The sequence below is a fragment of the Myotis daubentonii genome, chromosome 6 (genome assembly GCF_963259705.1).
Source record: "Myotis daubentonii chromosome 6, mMyoDau2.1, whole genome shotgun sequence".
NCBI lineage: Eukaryota > Metazoa > Chordata > Mammalia > Chiroptera > Vespertilionidae > Myotis > Myotis daubentonii.
Window position 1 is genome coordinate 82,084,536 of NC_081845.1, and position 23,227 is coordinate 82,107,762.

The 23,227-nt window shown below is 45.9% G+C and overlaps 1 protein-coding gene across 1 annotated transcript; it reads left to right on the plus strand.

Moving 5' to 3' along the window:
• The first annotated feature begins 11,724 nt into the window (after positions 1-11,724).
• Positions 11,725-23,227, plus strand: GLYATL3 (glycine-N-acyltransferase like 3). The gene is made up of 5 exons (XM_059701484.1): positions 11,725-11,826; positions 14,489-14,596; positions 15,429-15,555; positions 18,308-18,458; positions 22,798-23,227. Exons 1-5 carry the CDS (start codon positions 11,749-11,751, stop codon positions 23,225-23,227), a joined length of 894 nt encoding a protein of 297 aa, XP_059557467.1. The 5' UTR covers positions 11,725-11,748.

Below are 23,227 nucleotides of genomic sequence, written 5' to 3' on the forward strand. Positions count from 1 at the left end.
CCCCTTGCCCTGGCCTGACGCCTCCGCCAGAGGTGTCAGGCTTGGACAGGGGACCCCCATCTCCCCCCGATCACTGGCTCTGACCCCCCACCCAGGCCTGATGCCTCTGGCCCAGGAATCATGCCTGGGCAGGGGACCCCCATCTCCCTCTGATCGCTTGCTCCACCCCCCGCCCAAGCCTGGGCAAAGGGACCATCATATCCCCCCAATCCCCAGCTCCGCCCCCCACCCAGGCCTGATGCCTCTGCCAGAGGAGTTGACCCTCATCACCCTCCGATCACCAATCACCGGATCGGCCCCTTGACCAGGCCTGAGGCCTCCGGCAGAGGTGTCAGGCCTGGGCAGGGGACCCCCAGCTCCCCGCGGTTGCAGGCTCCGCCCCTGCCCAGGCCTGACGCCTCTGGCCTAGGCGTCTGGCCCGGGCAGCGGGGACCCGCAGCTGCAGTGGCCCCGCGATCGTGGGCTTCGCTTTAGGCCCAGGCAAGGGACCCCTAGCTCCCGGGACTGCCAGCTTCGACCGTGCCCAGTTCCCATCACTGGCTCCACCCCTACTTCCTGCTATCACTGGCCAGGGCGGAAAAGGCGCCTGATTCTCCGGTCACTGTCAGTGGCAGGGGGCTTCTTCCTGCTTTCCCTTTCGCCTCCCTGCATTGTGCCTACATATGCAAATTAACCGCCATCTTGTTGGCAGTTAACTGCCAATCTTAGTTGGCAGTTAATTTGCATATAGCCCTGATTAGCCAATGAAAAGGGTAGCGTCGTACGCCAATTACCATTTTTCTCTTTTATTAGTGTAGACTAGAGGCCCGGTGCACAAAAATTTGTGCACTTGAGGAGGAGAGGGGGGTCCCTCAGCCCAGCCTGTGCCCTCTCGCAGTCTGGGACCCCTCGGGAGATAACGACCTGCTGGTTTAGGCCTGCTCCCAGGTGGCAGAGGGCAGGCCCAATCCCTAGGTGCAGCCCCTGGTCGGGCTCAGAACAGGGCCGATTGGGGAATTGGGGCACCACCCCTTGTCATTCACAGAGCAGGGTGGATTGGGAGGTTGTGATGCCACCCTCAGTCACGCTCAGGGTAGGGCCGATTGGGGGGTTGGGGCACTGCCCCCTGTCACACTCAAGGCAGGGTCAATGGGGAGGTTGCGGCACCACCCCCTGTCACCCACAGAGCAGGGCCAATCAGGGGGTTGGGGTGCTGCCCCCTGTCACCCACAGAGTAGGGCCCATCAGGGGGGTTGGGGCTCCATACCCTGTCACTCACAGAGTAGGGCCGATAGGGGAGTTGGGGCTCCATACCCTGTCACACACAGAGCAGGGCGGATCAGGGGGTTGGGGCGCCATACCCTGTCACACTCAGGGCAGGGCTGATGGGGAGGTTATGGCTCTACCCTGTCACACACACAGCAGGGCCCGTGGGGGGGAGGGGGTTGGGGTGCCGCCCTCTATCACCCACAGAGCAGGGCTGATCAGGGGGTTGGGGCACCTTCCCCTGTCCCGAACAGAGCAGGCAGATAGGGAGGTTGTGGCCCCGCCCCCTGTCACACACAGAGCCACAGGGCTATCAGGGGGTTTGGACACTGCCCCCTGTCATGCTGATCCCAGTGCTGGGAGGCATATTACCCTTTTACTATATAGAATAGAGGCCTGGTGCACGGGTGGGGGCCGGCTGGTTTGCCCTGAAGGGTGTCCTGGATCAGGTGGGGTTCCCCACTGGGGTACCTGGCCAGCCTGGGTGAGGGGATGATGGCTGTTTGCAGCTGGTCACACACCCTTCAGGGTGGGGGTCCCCACTGGGGTGCCTGGCCAGTCTGGGTGAGGGGCTGATGACTGTTTTCAGGCTGGCGGGTGACTGAAGTTCCCAACTGCTCCTTTTTTTCTTTTTCCTTTTTATTCTGGGCCAGCTTTAGCTCTGGCTCCAGCTCTGAGGCCTCTGCTGCTGAAAGCAGGTATCTGGTTTGTTTGGGTTCTATAATCGAAACACTGTATCAACTCCAGCTCTGAGATCCCGGCTGGCTGAAAGCAGGTTTCTGGGGTTTTGTTTAGCTTCTATATTTGTAACAATGTTTCAAACTGCAAGCTCAGAGGCCGGCAAGGCAGGCGGGGAACACTGGAGTCCTCCATCACTGAAGCAAGTAAGCCTCATGTTAACTTCAAGCTGCCTGGCTGCCGGCCGCCATCTTGGCTGGCAGTTAATTTGCATATCGCCCTGATTAGCCAATGGGAAGGGTAGCGGATGTACGGCTAATTACCATGTTCTCTTTTATTAGATAGGACTAGAGGCCTGGTGCACGATATTCGTGCACTGGAGAGGGGAAGTCCCTCGCCTCAGCCTGCGCCTTCTCACAGTCCAGGACCCCTCGGGCTTAGGCAGACAGATATCCCCTGAGAGGACCTTAGTGCTGCTGCAGAGGCAGGAGAGGCTCCCGCCACCACTGCTGTGCTCTCCAGCCGTGAGCCCAGCTTCTGGCTGAGCGGCGCTCCCACAGCGGCGTTCCCCTGGTGGTCAGTGTGTGTCATAGGGACCAGTCATTCCGCTGTTTGGGCAATTTGCATATTAGCCTTTTATTATATAGGATAGATAGATTCCAAATAAAGTTAAACATAAACTTAGAATGTCAGTAACAAATAGATTAAATACCAGTAGGAAAGTGGTCAATTCTCAAAGATACATAAATGGCCAATGTGTATTTGGAAGATGTTCCCTTTAATGCAAAATAAAACATTTCCACCTATCAGACTGAAAAAGGCTAAAAGGGAAAGTTGCTGATCATACGGGAAAGTGGGTCCCCACTGATGCTGCTGAAGGAAGGAAGGTAAAGTGGTGTAATTTTTGTGTGTGAACAGGGTTAGGGGGAGGCAGCTTGTACACATATGTTGCAGAACCTTAGGGTATTGCCAGTCATTAAACATTCTTTATACGAGCCCTTTCATTTCCCCCAAATCTCAGAGGGGCATATATTTAACAAACAGGTTTTGTTTAAATTTGACCTGCGCTGGAACCTAAAATTAAAGGATTTGCTTTCTTCTATTTGGTTGGGTTGAATTTCCTGGCATTCTCTGTTTACCAAAAATAAATGCAGGTGCACCTGTCAAAATTAGTATTTGAATGCCGGTTGGCTTAGTTTCCAAACATAAGACTTCTAAATCCTCTCATGTTTCATTCATTGTCAAGAAATATTTAGCTTTGCGGAAGAGAAAGGAAAGAAGGAGAGCAAAAGCAGAGAGAAATTCAAATTTCCCATTTGGACTTTACCATGTCGAAAGTAACTGAGCCCTTTGTGTGTCATAACTAGCTTTTCTTATTAGAAGTTGCTGCCACTGAAGGTGACTCTTCACTACTAAACTAACGTAGAAATAGTTTCTCTTGGCTTAGATGTTTGCTCTCATTAAAGTGACCTCTGCTGTTACCAAGGCTATGAAATTGCTGTAGCAGCCACATTTAAGATAGGTTATAATTATTAAAATTGGACAAAGAGGAAGAAGAAAGAGGGCTGTTCCCCAAATTCAGTAAAATGACTCCAGATTGCTTTTGAAAAATGAAAGTACTCAGCCCTAGCCGGCTTGGCTCAGTGGATAAAGCGTCAGCCTGCGGACTGAGGGGTCCCAGGTTCAATTCCGGCCAAGGGCACACGCCTGAGTTGCAGGCTCGCTCCCCAGTAGGGGGTGTGCAGGAGGCAGCCGATCAATGATTCTCTCTCATCATTGGTGTTTCTATCTCCCTCTCCCTTCCTCTCTGAAATCAATAAATATATTTTAAAAAATAAATAAATAAATAGAATGAAAGTACTCATTTTTTAACTAATAGAAACAAATGTGCGTTAAGCAATTTCACCGTTTCATACCCCCAATGAGGTCTTTAAAATTAGTGTAGGTTTTCATATGAGACAACAGCACCATATAACAATAATAACAACCATAAAGATGGCTGACATTTACTGATGTGTGCTATGTGCCAGACACTATTCTAAGCCCATTACATATACACATACATTTGTGCCAGTGTTTAATCCTAATAACATGATGGGGATTAAACCCCATAACAGTTGCTATTATACCCATCCTGCAGGTGACGAACCTGAGGCATGGGAAACTAAGATCTATCATAAGATCCTCAGATAGCAAGTGATAGAACTAGAAAGCAAAAAAAGTTGTAATTTTGACTTAGGAATTTGCTGATACACTACAAATAGGAGGGGCTACCAAAGTTGATGTGTAAATCCTGTTAAAAACAATGTCAAGTCCATCTATTTTTCTATGATAATATGTATTACTAGGGGCCCGGTGCACGAAATTCGTGCACTGGGTGTCTGTGTGTGTGTGTGTGGGGGGGTGTCCCTCAGCCCAGCCTGCCCCCTCTCACATACTGGGAGCCCTCAGGCATTGACCCCCATCACCCTCCAATCGCAGGATCGGCCTCTTGCCCAGGCCTGACGCCTCTGACAGAGGCATCAGGCCTGGGCAGGGGACCCTCATTTCCCCCCATCACTGGTTCTGCCCCCAGCCCAGGCCTGATGCCTCTGGCCCAGGCATCAGGCCTGGGCAGGGGACCCCCAGACCCCTCCGATTGCTGGCTCTGCCCCTTGCCCAGGCCTGATGCCTCAGCCAGAGGCGTAGACCCCCATCACCCTCTGATCACCTGATCGGCCCCTTGCCCAGGCCTGACGCCTCCGCCAGAGGTGTCAGGCTTGGACAGGGAACCCCCATCTCCCCCGATCACTGGCTCTGGCCCCCGCCCAGGCCTGAGGCCTCTGGCCCAGGAATCATGCCTGGGCAGGGGACCCCCATCTCCCTCTGATTGCTTGCTCCACCCCCCGCCCAAGCCTGATGCCTCTGACCCAGGCTTCAGGCCTGGGCAAAGGGACCATGATATCCCCCCAATACCCGGCTCAGCCCCCCGCCCAGGCCTGATGCCTCGGCCAGAGGAGTTGACCCTCATCACCCTCCGATCACCAATCACCGGATTGGCCCCTTGACCAGGCCTGAGGCCTCCGGCAGAGGGGTCCAGCCCGGGCAGCGGGGACCCGCAGCTGCAGCGGCCCCATGATCGTGGGCTTCGCTTTAGGCCCAGGCAAGGGACCCCTAGCTCCCGGGACTGCCAGCTGCGACCGTACCCAGTTCCCATCGCTGGCTCCACCCCTACTTCCTGCTATCACTGGCCAGGGTGGAAAAGGCACCTGATTCTCCGATCATGGCTGGGGGGCAGGGCAAAGGCGGCCCCAGGGCCGCCTTTGCCCTGCCCCCCAGCTCTTAGCTCCCCCCTGTGTTTCCAATCACTGTCAGTGGCAGGGGGCTTCTTCCTGCTTTCCCTTTCGCCTCCCTGCATTGTGCCTACATATGCAAATTAACCGCCATCTTGTTGGCAGTTAACTGCCAATCATAGTTGGCAGTTAATTTGCATATAGCCCTGATTAGCCAATGAAAAGGGTATCGTCGTACGCCAATTACCATTTTTCTCTTTTATTAGTGTAGATGGATTTGTTCACTTGGGTTTATAGAAGAAAATCTCTTTAAATTTATCTTGTATTAGTAACCTCCTTTTCCTCCCATTTTTTCCTTGTAAATCCCAGAGTTAAACGTTCAGGTTAGCGTAATGGACATATTTCAAATATAATTATCTTCAACCAATGTCGTTTTCCTGGAAAAGTAATATGCTTTGCCTTATTGGTTACTTTTCCTAATGGCAAAAAGCAACTATTTTCATTAGTTCCGGTGTTTTATAGAGAGCAAAGAACTTTGAAAAAAGAGTAGAAGTTTCTGTTTTGGATGCACCAGGAAACAGGATGTAGCCTAAATCTGGGAAGACTTTTATAGATCTCTCTGACGCAGATTCTGTTCTACCAATAACAACTTCTGTTCATATTAAAATCAATTTTCCTCAAATAATATTTAGAAAAGACTAGATTTATATAGTATCCTTAGGAACATGCACAGGTATATGTTGCCCTCCATAACATCTTTTAAAAAAAGTTATCAATGTATCAGGATCATAAACACTTATTTTGACGTCCAGGAATTGTCATTGAATACAAGTTTTTCAGTCACTTTCAACCACCAATTAGCCAGTGTATTACTTAAAACCAGCATCTTCAAGTAAAGAATGCCCTAACCTACCCCTTCATTTGTAACAGTATCCTCCCAGGTGATCACATTCAAATCGAAGCCGTCTCCATATGCCTTGGGGACATTTGTACTGTTTATTATCCAAGACTCGGAGACTGTGTTGTGTGCTGCGATTCCCATGTAAATGCTTCTATAAGTGCCTGAGATTGCAGCCGTTGAGGAAGCGAGTACAGTGTGAGTGATTTTTCATTTAAAAGAATAGGGTAAAAGAATTAACATTTTCAAACATACGCTCAATTTTACAAGCATCCTCTTGGAAGCTCAGAGCAGCGAAATTATTATTATTATTTTTTTAGAATAGATAAAAAAAAAATGTAAGGGGTCAATAGCCACATTATTTTATTGTTCCCCACTGGCCTGTGTCCCATTTCTTTTGATTCTCTTCCATTAGAGCCTGATGGATAGATAGGTTTTGTGTCTAGAAAATGTTCAGATCTAAATCAAAATTAGTGCTCAGTGGCTTTTCTTTCCACTGTAAGACTAAATCTGATCGAAAGGAAGAGGTGGCGGGAAACACTGGTGCTGTATTCATGGTAAATCTCACCTGACCACAGAAACTCCTCCCTCTCTACAGGTGTGACATTTCCTTTTCTCTCCCTTCTCTGGGCACTAAGGACTAATTAAGGAACGAGGCTTGAGGAAGAAACTCACCATTTGGGGAGGAAGAGCTGCTGCTTGCCCAGTGAAAAACCTGTTTCAGGCTAGCCGCTCAACCGCAGGTAAGCATTTATTAGTGAAAACCCAGGTTTTAATTAATACATTTTAATTCAATGTATTCATTACGTTTAAGTTTCAAATCATTGGTTTTAATGCAAGAATAAATGGGGAAACAGAACGAGGAGAGATGAAATCCAAAAGTGGATAGGGAGAATAAATTTAATTAGATTCGGAGGAAAAGAAGTTTTTCGGGTGTTTTTATTTTTGTTTTTTTTACTCTTAAATTTTGATACGGGGTAAATAAGCACTATGAAATATAGACGTTTTTGCAAACACGTAAGACAGGAATCTTCCTGAACAGATAAGACAGGAATCTTCCTGACTTATCTGACAGGAATCTTTTAAATAGAAAAACCTATCATCTGAAAAAATAATGACTATTTTATTACAAATGGTGTGTTACTCCATAAACACAGGGACCTTCTGTTTTATTTATTTGTGAGAATTAAAAGTGTCCCAGGAGAGTACCGTGCTTTTATTGTCTAGTTAATATGAATAAAATACTTTAGGTGCCGCAAAGAAACTTCAGTTTCTAAAAGTTATGTGAGCATGATAATTTCCTCACAAAGACTTCACTTAGTGACTCTGTTGATAAGAGTTTGGCCAAGGGATTTACAAACATTTACCTTCCAATTCTGGGCCCCATATTAATTATGGAGACTTCATAATTGAGTGGTGAGGATATGATATACTGATCTTGTAGCTTTCAGAGGTAATAGTTGTCATTATGACTTTCGGATATAATCCAATAATGCATAAAAATTTTTTTCTGCACCTATGAGAATTTCTGTATGTTCTTGTGGCCTTTAAAAGCTATCTTTTTAGCCCTGGCCAGTGTTGCTCAGTGGTTGGAGTATCAGCCCACGCACAGAAGGGTCTAGGGTTCAATTCCTGGTCAAGGGCATGTGCCTGGGTTGCAGGTTTGATCCCTGGCCCCCAGTCGAGGTGAGTGTGGGAGGCGACTGGTTGAGGTTTCTCTCACATTGATCTTTATCCCTCTCTTTCTCCCCCGCCCCCCGCCCCTCTTCCACTCTCTCTAAAAATCAGTGGAAAAAATATCCTCGGGTGAGGGTTAACAACAAAAAAAAAATTATTTTAATTTTTAAAAAACTATCTTTTTATTTAATAAAAGAAATATTCTTATGAAGTTCATCACTGTTTACTGAAAGGATATTTTCTAATGTTGTTCATTAATTATAGTATCTTTTCTCTGTGTGAACCCCTGGGAGAAATGTCCCTGATTTTAATGTCATCCTGAATCATTTGTTTGTGAGTTGAAATAGCTGCTTACTCTAGAAAAGTAGATTAAAGTCAGATCAAGGAGGGTTTTGAATATTTAGGAGCTAGAGAGCTGGACCTCATTTAGAGATGGCACAAGTGAACAGTCAAGCAAATGCTGTGGTAAAGACCAGAAGGATAACTCTATGGGAAAGTGAATCATGTAGCTACCCATCTTTCTTTCTCTTGGTATTGGCCGCCAGAAAGTTTAGAGTAAAAAAATGGGCTCTCACCTCCTGAAAGTAGTTACTTCTCATTCTCCACAGTCCTTGAGTTCAATAAAGTCAAAGGCAACAATGCTGTCTTGGAGAATTTTGAACCAATGGTCCTAGGGAAAATACAGACAGTTATTAGGTTCCTACAAACCTCTGGTCCCAACGTCCACATCAGCAGATCAACAGGTAACCTTGTTTTATGTATATTTCTGTTTAAAGGCATGTGATTTAATATAGACTGTTGATTCATTATCATTGAACTCACAGTCAGGAGCTTTATCACTCATGCCTGAAGGAAGCTTCTCTAGTGCACGTATTTTCTCCATAAGACACATTATGGCCTTTTTGCACTTAGGCACACTAACCAGCACTTCAGCACTATACTTGGGGTCCATTTTATTTTATGGTTTTCACTTTTAAAAATTGACTTTAGAGAGAGAGGAAGGGGGGGGGGAGAAACATGGATGTGAGAAAGAAACATATATTGGTGGCTTCCCATAAAGCATCCTGACCAGAGATCAAACCCACAACCTGGGCATGTGTCCTGACCAGCAATTGAGCCCACGACTCTTCAGTGCACAGGGATGATGTTCCAACCAACTGAGTCACACTGGTCAGGGGATAGGGGCCATTTTAAACAGTGAAATTACCAACAAAAAAAGCAAAAAAAAAAATGCAAAGAAAAGAAAACGTTGGCACTCAATAGACACATAAAAGACTTTTTTTACAGGATGAGAGCTGGAACAAAAAGTCGCCTTCTTCAACTTTAGCTGAAAATATGGGTTATTAGGTGACTCAAATGTGTTACTGCTCTGCACAATTGACTGCAAAAGCACTGTCTGTATTGATGTGGAGGGATACACATACATGAGCAAGCGGTGAATTATAAACACGGAATCCACATGTAAAAAGGATCAACTCTACGTGTAGGGCTCGTTCTCCATATGCTTTGCCTGCCTGCTGACCTCGCTCTTGACTGACTCCATGTTACTTTTTTTTTAAATATTTTTTTAAAATATATTTTTATTGATTTCAGAGAGGAAGGGAGAGGGAGAGAGAGATAGAAACATCAATGATGAGAAAGGATCACTGATCGGCTGCTTCCTGCACATCCCCCACTGGGGTCAGCCCGCAACCCAGGCATGTACCCTTGACCGGAACCAAACCAGGGACCCTTCAGTCCGCAGGCCAATGCTCTATCCACTGAGCCAAACCGGCTAGGGCTTGAATATGTTTTCATTGATTTTTAGAGAGAGAGGAAGGGAAAAGGATAGAGAGAGAGAAACACTGATGAGAGAGAAACATCATTGGTCGGCTGCCTCCTGCATGTGGCTCTATCCCCCAACCCAGGCATGTGCCCTGACTGGGAATTGAACCAGTGACCTCTCGGTTCATGGGAGGATGCTCAAACACTGAGCGACATCGGCTTGGCATTCATGTTACTTCGGTACCTCTATTTTCCCCTTTGCCTGAATTTTATTTTATATTTTACTGATGCTTATAAGTAGTTTCAATCCTTTGAGGAACAAACCAGGCAAAGAGTCGGCTTAGGATTCCTCCTCTTTGCACTAGCTACTGTGCTGTATATTGGGATATAAAAAGATCTCTAGACATCAAACCTAATAAGAGATACATGATCAACTTCCCTGTGAAATAATTATATTTCATTTTCTCCCGAAAGGCCTCAAATTAAAATCATGTGTTTAATGAAGAAGTTAAAGTTTATTTAGAGGTGACACAAGGGAGTGAAAAAGGGAGCAGATACAAGGGTGAGGAGATAGTGGCTATACTTCTTTCTTTGTTCAACCTGAACTCTGGAAACTTGATTTTTTTTCAAAGTTTCTAATATGGCCCAGACTATCTGATGCTGCCTTGACCCTTCATTCTCTTCGGACTCCGACAGAGAATGCAAACACCTCACGTGCCCGCTCACTGACCTGGAGCCGGCTCAGGCATCAGAAACATGCCTCTTCGCAGCTCAGAGTCTCGTAAACAACATGACAGGGCTTTATACAGTGGATTGAAGTAAATCACCATCGAACACTCTGAGTATCTTATGGCCACACAGAGATGCCCCGTGGGAAATGTGTTGCGAAGGAATAATCCACCACAATCCCAGAAGACCCCGGTTCCCAAGTGTCCTGAGCTTTCTTTGCCTTCCGAGTGCCTGGCTGTGAAGATGAGGTGCAAAAGTTCTGCTACATCTATAATAATAAAAGCGTAATATGCTCATTAGACCCAACGGCCGAACAGCGGAACGACCATCCAGACGACCTTCCGGATAACCTTCCAGGCGAAGCCGGGGCTGTGAGGGCCAAGCCCCTTGCACGAATTTCATGCGTTGGGCCTCTAGTTGAATATAAAATATAAATATATGTTATATCTTTAATCTAGTCAAGACCTGACTGGAATGTTGAGGGAAAAGTTTTCTTGGGGCAAAAGAGCAGGAGATTGGAGCCCCCAAATCTAGAAAATATAATTGCATCAGAATGAGTGAAGCTGTATACATTATAGGCTTTTCTGGTTGTTGTTGTTCCTTAATTTTATCTGACTGAAAGGAGCCTTTGCTCACATAGGAGTCTTCATCTGCAATCTAGCTGTTCCTCTCCAAATTGTTCCTCATAACCACCTGATATCTGAGCCCCTCAGTGTCTTTGTACCCCATTGTGAAGCGTCTTACCCTGAGTTTCACATCAGCCATTCAACAACTACTTGGAATGCCCCTTACTATGTGCCGGGCCCCATGGTAGGTGCTGGGGAGATGGTGCAGCCCAAAGCAGACCTGGTCCCTTCCTTCATATATCTCACAGTCTACTTGAGAAAGACTTCAATCAAAAGAAACACATATACATGTAAATTTACAACAGCTACTGTATCCTGAAGGAGGCGTTGAGTCCTATGCATGTGTAAATGATGAAGGCTTTACCCAGTGGAGATAGATCTTTCCAGAATCAGGTCATTAACACTTTCCATTTCTAGGTGTTCTCTGATTTACCCATCCCAGGGCCTCCCTCACCTCTCCTTCCCTCTTCAGGGGGAGCAACGGTATTCAGAATCACAGCCAGGCCGAAACCGGTTTGGCTCAGTGGATAGAGCGTCGGCCTGTGGACTGAAAGGTCCCAGGTTCGATTCCAGTTGAGGGCATGTACCTGGGTTGCGGGCATATCCCCAGTGGGAGATGTGTAGGAGGCAGCTGATCGATGTTTCTCTCTCATCGATGTTTCTAACTCTCTATTTCTCTCCCTTTCTCTCTGTAAAAAAATCAATAAAATGTATTTTTAAAAAAACAAAAAACAGAATCACAGCCAGGGAAAACAGGGTTTCCAGGATGTTCCTAGGTGGATTCATTGCTAACAGGCAAAAATGAATTGTATACCTTCACGTTTCTACTAGGTGTGGAGCTGCTAGAACTCTGGAGAAGATGCTGGTGCTAAACTGTGCTACCAAATTACTGACACTGGAAAAAGTGCTGAAGAGTCACTTTCCCGAATCACTCAAGGTACTGTGCCTTTGAGTTTTGTTTTATTGCTCTATTGTCTTGATCTGTGGAAATAATGTCCAACTGGTGGCTGTTTCCCAAAGTTTCCAGTGATAAGACTCTGGGGCACTTGTTAAATACACAGCCCCCGCTCCCCACTTGCTAGAGACGGATTCAGTGGGTTGTGGGTATGACCCAGATAATTATATTCCTGACAGCCACTTTAGATGACTCCCAGGAAAATTTCATTCATGCTGGACTAGCTTGTTTTTAAGGTAAATTTGAGTTCTAAATGTTTTTAAATGGCAAATGGGTATGGACTGGTTGGCCTTGCTGGTAAGAATGTGTACTAGGTGCACAGTGGAACTGAAGTTTAGGGGTTGTTATAAATTCCTTTCCTGTTTATTTCAAAAGCTTTATTTTTGGAGTATTTTCAGTGGTTTTCTTGGTCATCTAGCTGGTGTTGGTAAGTGGTTAGAGCATTGACTGCACACCAAGGGCCATGGGTTTGATTCCTGGTCAAGGACATGTACCTGGGTTGCAGGTTTGAGCTCCAGCCCCGGTCGGGGTGGGTGTGGAAGGCAACCAATCTATGTGAGAGACACGCTGATGTCTCTCTCTCCCTCTCTTCCTTCCTCCCTTCCACTCTCTCGGGAAAAATCTCCTTGGGTGAGGATTTAAAAAAAAAAAGTGCACATACTGTACATACTTACACAGCTCAGTGAATTTTCACAAAGCGATTACCTGAATAACCTCCACTCCAAGAAAGAACATGATTTGAGAGGCTGCCCCTCCCACCATCAGTGCTCCTCTCCAATCCCACCTTTCCCTGCTCCCCCGAAGTAACCACTATCCTGACTTCTAAAGCCATCATTTAGTTTTGCATGTTTTTTAATATACATTGGATCACAGAGGAAGTATCTTTACCACCACGCTTTTTCTACTCTAGAAGCACACAGAACATATGAGAGTTGTTTTGTAGGACAGACATCTTTGATTTTTAGTGGAGAAAAAAAATGTGAAAGGCCACAGAGAATTCCAATATTATTATTCAGTACTGTTTAGTCAAAAAGCATTTGAGCCCTAGCTAGTTTGGATCAGTGGATAGAGCGTTGGCCTGCAGACTGAGGGGACCCGGGTTGGATTCTGGACAGGGGCACATGCCCAGGTTGCGGGCTCAATCCTCAGTAGGGGAAACCATTTTGATAAACTTATTACTCTGTAGTATATGTAAGATCAGCAGACCAGTAGGGGGCGTGCAGGAGGCAGCTAGTCAATGATTCTCTCCCATCATTGATGTTTCTTTCTCTCTCTTCCTCTCTGAAATCAATAAAAATACTTCAAAAAAAAAAGGCATTTGAGCGTGGCTAGTGGGGCTCAGTGGTTGAGCATCAAATCGAGCCTATGAACCAGAAGGTCACGGTTCGATTTCAGGTCGGGGCACATGCCCGGGTTACAGGCTCCATCCCCAATAGAGGGCATGCAGGAGGCAGCCAATCAATGATTCTCTCTCATCATTGATGTTTCTATCTTTCTCACCCTCTCCCTTCCTCTCTAAAATCAATTTAAAAAATATATTTTTTAAAAAGCATTTGATCAGGCCGAAACCGGTTTGGCTCAGTGGATAGAGAGTCAGCTTGCGGACTGAGGGGTCCCAGGTTTGATTCTGGTCAGGGGCATGTGCCTGGGTTGCAGGCACATCCCCGGTGGGAGATGTGCAGGAGGCAGCTGATCGATGTTTCTCTCTCATCGATGTTTCTAACTCTCTGTCTCTCTCCCTTCCTCTCTGTGAAAAATCAATAAAATATATTAAAAAAATAAAATTAAATTAAATTTTTAAAAAAAGCATTTGATCAGCCGTGTCAGGCTCCATAGATGTAATAATGAATGAGACATCATTGCAGTCCTCAGGGAATACTTGGAGAGCCTTGCTCCATCAAATCTGAAATGCAGGGGTGTATTTCACTATCTTGTGATGTTGAATTGTAACTCAGGGTGGAAGGAGTAGTTGCACTTCGCAGGTTATTTTTAGATAGTATACTACACCCCAAAAGCAGTGAGCATCAAAATTACCTGTGGAACATCTAAAAGATGTATGAGCCCTAAATCCATAGATTTTGATTCATTCAATAATCTTTATTGCTAACCTATGTGCTTAGCACCCACCTAGTAAGCCTATTGATTTAGTACCTCTCCTGGTTGTACTGTGAAGCACTAAGTCCAGGTAGAGTTTTCTTTCTTTTTTTAAAAAAATATATTTTATTGATTTTTACAGAGAGGAAGGGAGAGGGATAGAGAGTTAGAAACATCGATGAGAGCGAAACATCGACCAGCTGCCACCTGCACACCTCCTATTGGGGATGTGCCCGCAACCAAGGTACATGCCCTTGGCCGGAATTGAACCTGGGACCCTTCAGTCCGTAGGCCAACGCTCTCTCCACTGAGCCAAACCGGTTAGGGCCCAGGGAGAGTTTTCTTAAGCTTTCATAGACTTTTTAGCAGTTTTCATGTGCACTGATGAAATAACAAGGGGGAAGTGTATATGTGTGTATGTTGTGTGTATATTTATAATATCTGCTTTGAGGGCCATAATTCTATGGTAGAACCAGAGGTGCAAAGGGTAATATGCAACTGAAACAGCCGGTGATGCCGTTGACCTGTCTCTCTGGGTCCTCTGGGTCAGGTTTATGGAGCAGTGATGAACATAAATCGCGGGAACCCCTTTCAAAAGGAAGTGGTATTGGACTCATGGCCAGACTTCAAAGCTGTCATCACTCGGCGGCAGAAAGAGGTACAGTGTTGCAAGGCAAAACAGTAAGAGTTGGCATCAACTAGAAAGAACAGATTAGGTAAAAGGGATATTATAACCATCACAGCCAAATACTTTAGCTTACAAAGCTACACATGTCATCCTTGGCTGCTAATCTGACTGTCTTTGGAGTACCGGACGTATGGAAAACCTCTAGCCTAAACGCATTCAATACACTATGCCTTTAGGGTTTCATAATCTCTAGAAGCAGAAAGCACACAACTTGCACACACCAGTGTTTATTACTGGGTTGATGATTCCGTATGACGATGGGGACTTTGGTCATGCGTGTGAATATGGACGAACGCTGAAAAAGACAGCGTCTGCCCCCTTCTGCCTCTGGGACCAAAGAGAGGCTCAAGTCACCAAAGATGTGCTGCCGTGACCGCATTAGGACAGTTCTGAGAGTTCTATTTAATTCTGATCGGCGGGTCCCTTGAGTTACACCCTTTCTATTTTCACAAATAAATTACAAATCCTGGAACTACGTGAAATAAATGTAAAACCTCCCTGATACTAGAAAAGATCGTCAAGCAAAGGCTCCGAGTGTCTGTGCCTTCCCTCACTACAGGGTATTAGCCACATTCCCACGTAGTCACCGTCTACTGGTGACTGACTTTGCTAATGGAAATTACCTAGACCCGCACAGCTAACGGGACCCGCGCCATCTAGGATTTCAGTGAGTTAGTCCAAAGGTTCCCTTAAACCAGTGGTGGCCAACCTTTTGGACCTCACGGACCACCAGTGGCCCACGGACCACCGGTTGGCGACCGCTGATAGAGGATGCGTATTTATGATGTGTCTTCTGACCCAGGCTGAGACAGATAACCTGGACCATTACACAAACGGCTATGCTGTGTTCTACAAGGATGTGAGAGCTTACCGACGGCTGCTGGAAGAACATGACGTTATCAACTGGGACCAGGTTTTCCACATACAAGGTGAGTCAAGGGCAAGACACTAGGTCATCGTTAAATCCTTTTAGTCGCATATGTCAGATAGACAGATATGCGTATTTCACATTTATGCTATATATACACATATGCACAAACACATATCTATGCATTTAATATATTTTATATATTTTACAATTCATGTATTACAGTTTTATAAGAACATTTATTTTTACTCCTAATGAGGCCTGGCTTTGGGGGTAGGTAGAGGCCATTGAAATGGGGCTGCTTTTAAGTGATTTTTTTTACTGTTATGTAACAGGGATATCAGTGAGTATCAGCATATTTTTCCTTATTATTCTGAACCCTTTGCTGTTACAGCCTTTTAAAATAACTCTAATTTCAATCCAAACCAAAAGGTAAGCTTTTCTTCTTTCTGAAGCAAATACTAGTAATTCTAGAAAGGGCTAATCAGCTAATCTGTCTAGTATATCCTGAAATGGCTTTATAAGGAAACCATATATGTGAACTCCCAGGATATAATTGTGTGGCCACCAGTGCTACTGGAAGAACTGTAGGCCAAGGCAGAAGAAGCAGGTTAAAAATTTCTGATAGTTCGGATGGACAGTTTATGCTTCAGGGTATCACTTCCTGTTTCAATTTTTCATAATGTTTGGGGGCAAATACAGGCGATGAAGTTACTGTTTGTAACCATTCCAGTGAAATGAATTCCTAGATCCTTTGACATTGAAGGCAGGAATTCCCATGTTAGAAATATGAAGTCTGGTCATTTTTAAAAATATATATTTATTGACTTTTTACAGAGAGGAAGGGAGAGGGACAGAGAGTTAGAAACATCGATGAGAGAGAAACATCAATCAGCTGCCTCCTGCACACTCCCTACTGGGGATGTGCCCACAACCAAGGTACATGCCCTTGACCAGAATCAAACCTGGGACCCTTAAGTCCGCAGGCTGACGCTCCATCCGCTGAGCAATCCGGTTAGGGCTGTCTGGTCATTTTTTTCAGTCACGTACAGCTGACGCCCTCTCACGAGGTTTCCTTGTGTCCGTCTATGAACAATGACCAATGCATACTCATAATCTAAGGCGGTGGGATGTTGTATGAAACTCATTTGCAAATGCTCGGAAAGACCTTATGGAGGACGTTCTAACCATCCCTCGCCTTTACAGATTTACCCCAGATACCCTGGTTAGAAGGGAGACATGGTTTTACCAACTGTCTAGCCAATTCAGAAAAATGTCCTCCCCAGTATTACTTTAGTGTGGAAATGAGCATACCTCTTCCTTGGTGTGAGAAATCATGGCTGTAATTGGGTGGATACTGGTGCTATAGGCCTACTATCTTCAAATCACCTGAATCCAGCATTACGGAGAGAACATCCCTGTAATTGCCAATATTCTTTTTCCCAAAGGCCTAGCTGATAGCCACGAGTCAGTTACAGTCATCTAGATGGACTCATCCCCTCTTCCTGAAGGCTTGGTGGGGACAGACTTGAATTAGTAGCACCTAATAGAGCTGGAGTGGTGAAGGCCCCTCACTCAGCATGTAAGTCAGTGCAGGTATTACCCGTGGCTTCTGACGTGGGGGAGAGAGAAAGGGAAACACTGATTTGTTGTTCCACTCATTGATGCATTCATTGGTTAATTCTTGTATGTGCCCTGAATGGGGATGGAACCCACAACCTTGGTGGATCGGGGTGATGCTGAAATCAACTGAGGTACCAGGCCAGGGCTAATCTGACTTTTGGAAAGAACTGGTTCAGTCTAACTCAGGAGAAAGAAATTCTGTTTGAACTACCATCCCTACCTTTAGTTAGCACTACCTCTTATTTCCCCTCAGATAGTATTTTGAATTACTCAGATCCAATTCAGTGTTATCATGTGGGAGGCTAGCCACAGCATCTATAATGTTGATAGTAGGAACTGGAAGACTTCCTTATCTTTTCTTAGACTTAACTCCCTGAGGGAGGAGCCAAGGCTTAGGTATCAGACTGAGTTCAACATGACTTAACTGTTGTGTCTTCGTCAAGAGGAAGTGACTTCCTGAAAGGAAGAAACAAGCCATTGGACATGGAAGGGAACGGGAAAGCCAATGGCCAGAGGACTCCATCCATCAGGACGCCGGTGGGAAAGGACAGAGCCGGTGGGGATTTGGAGAAGCAGAGCCAGTCAGGCCTAGTAAGCAGAAGCGAGGCTGCCATCCTGTGAGCTGTCAGAACAGACCAGGCCACTCTTCTGCCCCACTGGGAAGCAGCGCCCAGGACAAGTACTGAACAATGACCAATGCAGATCATAGAGGATCGCTATGGTAAACACGAGGGATCAGCCGAGTTAAGCTCCTGGTAACTCTCACCAACACTGAGTTTATACCTGGATATTTCTGCAGCGAGCATTACGTTATGAGGCTGGAAGGGAGAATTCCATGCCAAATAAATCTAAGCTCTTTACACTCCCATAACATGTCTCTTCCCTGATCAGTCTGAGAAGTCAGAGAAATCAAAATGCCCACAGGACATTCCAAATGCCTAGGGGATGTCTTCCTCAGAAGATTCCACGGACGTTCATGATCCCCAGGGGCAACATGATATAGGAATTTGAAAATCCCACACTAAGTTTGAAAATCAGATAGGGGGTAGTTATAATGATCCGTATGTAAATACACAGTGGTTAGGATCATGCGTGGAGGTATTAATGATAATAGGTTCACTGCAAGGAATTTCCTTTTTGTGGCCTCAGATAAAATGCCCGCGGTTTTCCTTATGTCTTTCCATATACAGGGCTGCAGAGTGAGTTGTATGACGTTTCCAAAGCTGTTGCCAACTCCAAGCAGTTGGATGTGAAGCTAAGTTCCAGCAAGGCGGTCCGTTTGTCTGTGGTGTCAGCTCCGCCAGACACCAGTCTCCTGTATGTAAATCCAGTTTCCGCTTTTGGGATAGGACTTAGTGCTATGGAGGTGCCAAGAGTGGTACCTGGAGTACTTAGTAAGGAATATTTAGGTACCTTGAATTGGGGCTATGGAGACTAAATTTGAGAGTGTGTGTGTGTGTGTGTGTGTTTACTCCTTTCCTTTCTGCTGTGCTTGACTGCTCATAATTTCCTACAAAATCAAATCAGTGTCTTTGTCCATAGTAACAAATGAACTCAGGAGTCCTGCATTTTCACTGTACACATATAAAAATCATCCTATCTAATAATAGACAAACATGGTAATTGACCGTACCTTCACTATGCCTCCCATCAGCTAATCAGCACAATATGCAAATTAACTACCAACAAAGATGGCGGCTAACTTGCATACTGCAGGCAGGGCGGGACAGCACCATCCCACCTGCCCTGCCGCCATCCAGGCCTGCTATCTGCGACCCGGGGCAGTGGGCGTCTGTGTGTGACCCAACCCGGGGCGGCTGGGCAGTGCAGCAGCAATCGGCCAGCCCGCCCGGCCTCCATCCGGGCATCCCGTGTGCGACCCGACCCGGGGTGGCCAGGTGGGGCAGCAGCGATCAGCCGGCCTGCCCTGGGCGTCCTGTGTGCAACCCGACCCGGGGCGGCGCCCCAACCCCCAGATTGGCCCTGCCGTGTGCGTGACACAGGGCGGCGCCCCAACCCCTGGATCGGCCCTGCCGTGTGCGTGACCCAAGGCGGCGCCCAATCCCCAGATCGGCCATGCCATGTGCGCGACCCGGGGAAGTGGGGCAGGCACCGAGGGATCGGGCCTGTCATCTGCCACCCAGGGAGCGGGCCTAAGCCAGCAGGTGGTTATCTCCTGAGGGGTCCCAGACTGTGAGAGGGCACAAGTGGGGCTGAGGGTCACCCCCCCACCTACCCTCCCCCGTCAGTGCACAAATGTTTGTGCACCGGGCCTCTAGTTCTTTGATATCCTCCTTCCCAAATAATTCTAAATAGCTTCTGTTGTCTGAGCCCAAGGTGGTGGTGGTGGTCGTTTTGTTGTTTCGGGGATGAGGGTATGTAACTGAGCCGTGTGGAGCTCTTACAGGCCAGGCACTAGATGTTTTCAATAGTTTACCACGTGAATCCTTTCTACAACCCTACGAAGCAGCACTATTATCATTCCCTTTGAACAGTCAAAGTAACACACAGGAGTGAACTGTAGAGCCAGGAAAGAAATCCCACAAAGCCTGATCTGAGTCCAATCCTTCCAAACACGTGTTGGTTCATATCTGCATTCTTACTTTCTTCTTGCTTTGGAGTCCCTGTTCTGTCATTTACCAGTTACCTTCCCTTTTGCTTCATTTTTCTGAGCCTCAATCAATTTCTTCTTCTTGAAAATTAATCTATAATATCTTCCTTACCTGTTTTTTCATAAGCAAATGAGACATGATACTTGAAAAGTACCCAGCTTGGTGAATGTTAGTTTTCTTCACTTGTATGAAATATGGTGAAGGAATTATTGAACAGAACAAGATTAAACCTAAACAAGAATGGACACTTCTAAGTTACATAAAGCAACTGGACTTTACTTTTTAAAAATATATATATATATACTTTTAAAAAATTGATTTAAGAGAGGAAGGGAGAGGGAGAGAGAGATAGAAACATCAATGATGAGAATAGAAGCATCAATCGGCTGCCTCCTGCATGCCCCCTACTGGGGATCAAACTCACAACCTGGGCGACCGGGAATTGAACCGTGACCTCCTGGTTCATAGGTTGATGCTCAACCACTGAGCAACACCAGCCAAGCTGGACTTTACTCCACCCCCCCACCCCCCCACCCCCAGTTATGAAGATTTTCAAACACATACAAAAGGTACAGAGAGTAGTGTAATAAACCTACCCATCAATATGTGAGTTGTCTTATTTTATCTATACTCCTTTCTACTCTTTCCACCCTTGGATTATTCTGAAGGAAATTTTCCAGATATTATAAACATTCTAATATAGATCTCCAAATGAGATATATATGTCTGTTTGGGCTCAGACAACAGAGGCTATTTAGAATTATTTGGGGAAGGAGGATGTCAAAGAATGATTTTTATTTGTATACAGTGAAAAGATAAGGATTCTTAAAAATTTACTAATATCACTTGTCTGACAGGACAGTGATAGACTAGGAAGACTCACAGGACTCAATATATATTGTCATTTATCACAATGAAAGGGTACAAATCAAAATCAGCAAAGGAATAAGATGCTTTGGCAAAGTCCAGAGGAAACCAGGCCCAAGCTTCCCAGAGTCCTTTCCTGGTGGAATCACATGGAATAAGTAATTTCCCCAGCAATGATCACGACAGCATGTGATCGGGCTTTTATTACAGGCACCCTCTGCCTAGAGTATGCCAATTTCCTAGAATCCCAGCAGAAAGCAGGTGTTCGGCATAAACCACATTGACTGTGCAAACAGTCAGGCACAGCGAGCCATGCATATCAGTTCCGGGAGTGGCAGGGCCCCTCCAGAAATTCACATTGCCAGACACCAGCCAATGGCCAACCTGGCAACCTATCATTGTAACGGTAGCGGCCTCAAGCCTGTTATCTTAACCCTTGCCTGCACAACACCTTGCATTTTGTTAACAATATTTCCTTAAAGTCAAATAACCAGTTAGTAGTCACATTTCCTAAACTATCATGATGTTTAGCAGTTTGTTTTGAACAAGCATCTAAATAAGGTTCATACATTGCAATTGGTTAATATCTCTCTTAACATATAGGTTCCCCTTTCATTTCATTTTATATTTCTTACATTACTTTTTGTTAAAAACAAACAAACAACAACAAAAACAAAAACAGGCTATTTGTCCTTTAGAGTGTTAGGGTTTTCCACAGTCTGTTTACTGTCATATCCCAGAGGTATTATTTAAAATTTTCCTCTATCCCCAACCAGGCCTTTTAAAATCAGTTTTTGACTTAAATTGCTCCCTTCTGCATGGGAAGTTAGACAATTTGTCTTTAACAGAGTCATCACCCAAATGTGTGCGCTGTATTTAGGGTACCCTGCCCTTCAGGTACAAGGTCATGGTCTCTAGTATAACCACTGAAGCACTTGGCTAGTCTTAGCAATGTTTTTATTTAAAGTTCACTTTCGAAACTTAAATATAAAAATTCTATTAAGCCAGTTATTGCTTGTATTTATTTACTTTTTTACCCCTGCTCAGGGTTAGGTAATTGTCCCAGTGCCAGAGCCCACGGATGTCTGGGATGTGGGCTAACCCTGCAGAACTAATGAAAAGAAAACACACGCTTGGGCTTTGTAAAGAAGATCTTAGCTAGAATGATGTCACCAGGCTCTCAGCAGTCCCTGGGGATGGCCTCACCACATGGTACCTCAAGAACTAAAGCAAATTCTGAAACACAACCAGCCCCGTATGTTTTCAATCAAATAACCCACTTTAGCTCTTAGAAATGGCGCCAATTCTTATCTTTTTTTCTTCACCTTGATGCCATGAGATGTTAGACCTTTTTCCAAACCTTTTAGGGGAAGGTCTGGAAGATGTAGAATTGTTTTATTATCATTGATTTTTAGAGACAGGAAGGGAGAGAGAGAGAAAAACATCATTGATTGGTTGCTCCCCACGTATGTCCCTTCTGGGGACTGAACCCGCAACCTGGGTATGTGCCCTGACAGGGAATTTAAGCCGCCACCTTTTGGTGCACAGGACGATGCTCCAACCAACTGAGCCAGACCGGCCAGGGAAGAACTAGCATTTTTTGAGCATCTACATATGCCTGGGATGTTAAGTTTGTATTTGTTTTCTGGGCATGGATGCGTGAATATACAAGTTCTATCTCAAAACATTTTTTAATATACTTTTATTGATTTCAGAGAGGAAGGGAGAGGGAGAAAGAAAGAGAGAAACATCAATAATGACAGAGAGTCATTGATCGGCTGCCTCCTACACGCCCCACACTGGGGATCGAGCCCCCAACCTGGGCATGTGCCCTGACAGAAATCAAACCATGACCTCCTGGTTCATGGGTCGACGCTCAACCACTGAGCCACACCAGCTGGACTTTTTTATAAACCAAAAGATTAGGGGCCCAAGAATCAGGTCTTTTCAAGGCTTCAGGGCATAAAATTAGAAGGAAAGACATCAATTGGAAATAATGAGTATTTTTTCCTATCAGAAATGAAATTCTGCAAGATGTCTGGAGTGGGGGAGAGATGGAATCTAACTCATTGACAATGTCTTCGTATTTGTTAGGCCCTATCTCTGGGATGGCGTCTCCCTTTAATTCAGTCTACAAAGAGGAGGAGTTGTTGGAAGTCACCTGACCCTGAGTTCCCACCTCTTCTCCTGTCCTTTTCTTCTAGAAGGACTTCTCCCCCGCGACTCACCTACCTGAGCGTAGCGGATGCTGATCTGCTCAACCGGACCTGGTCGCGGGGCGGCAATGAGCAGTGTCTCCGGTACATCGCCAACCTCATCTCCTGCTTCCCCAGCGTGTGTGTCCGCGATGAGAAGGGATGCCCGGTCTCCTGGTCCATCACAGACCAGTTCGCCACCATGTGCCACGGCTACACCCTGCCGGAGCATCGCAGGAGAGGGTACAGCCGGCTGGTGGCCTTCACCCTGGCCTGGAAGCTGCACAGCCGGGGCTTCCCCGCGCAGGGCAACGTCCTCGATGACAACGTGGCCTCCCTGAGCCTCCTGAAGACCATCAAGGCCGAGTTCCTGCCTTGTCGCTTCCACCGGCTCATTCTCACCCCGGCAGCTTTGTCCAGCCAAGTTCACCTCTAG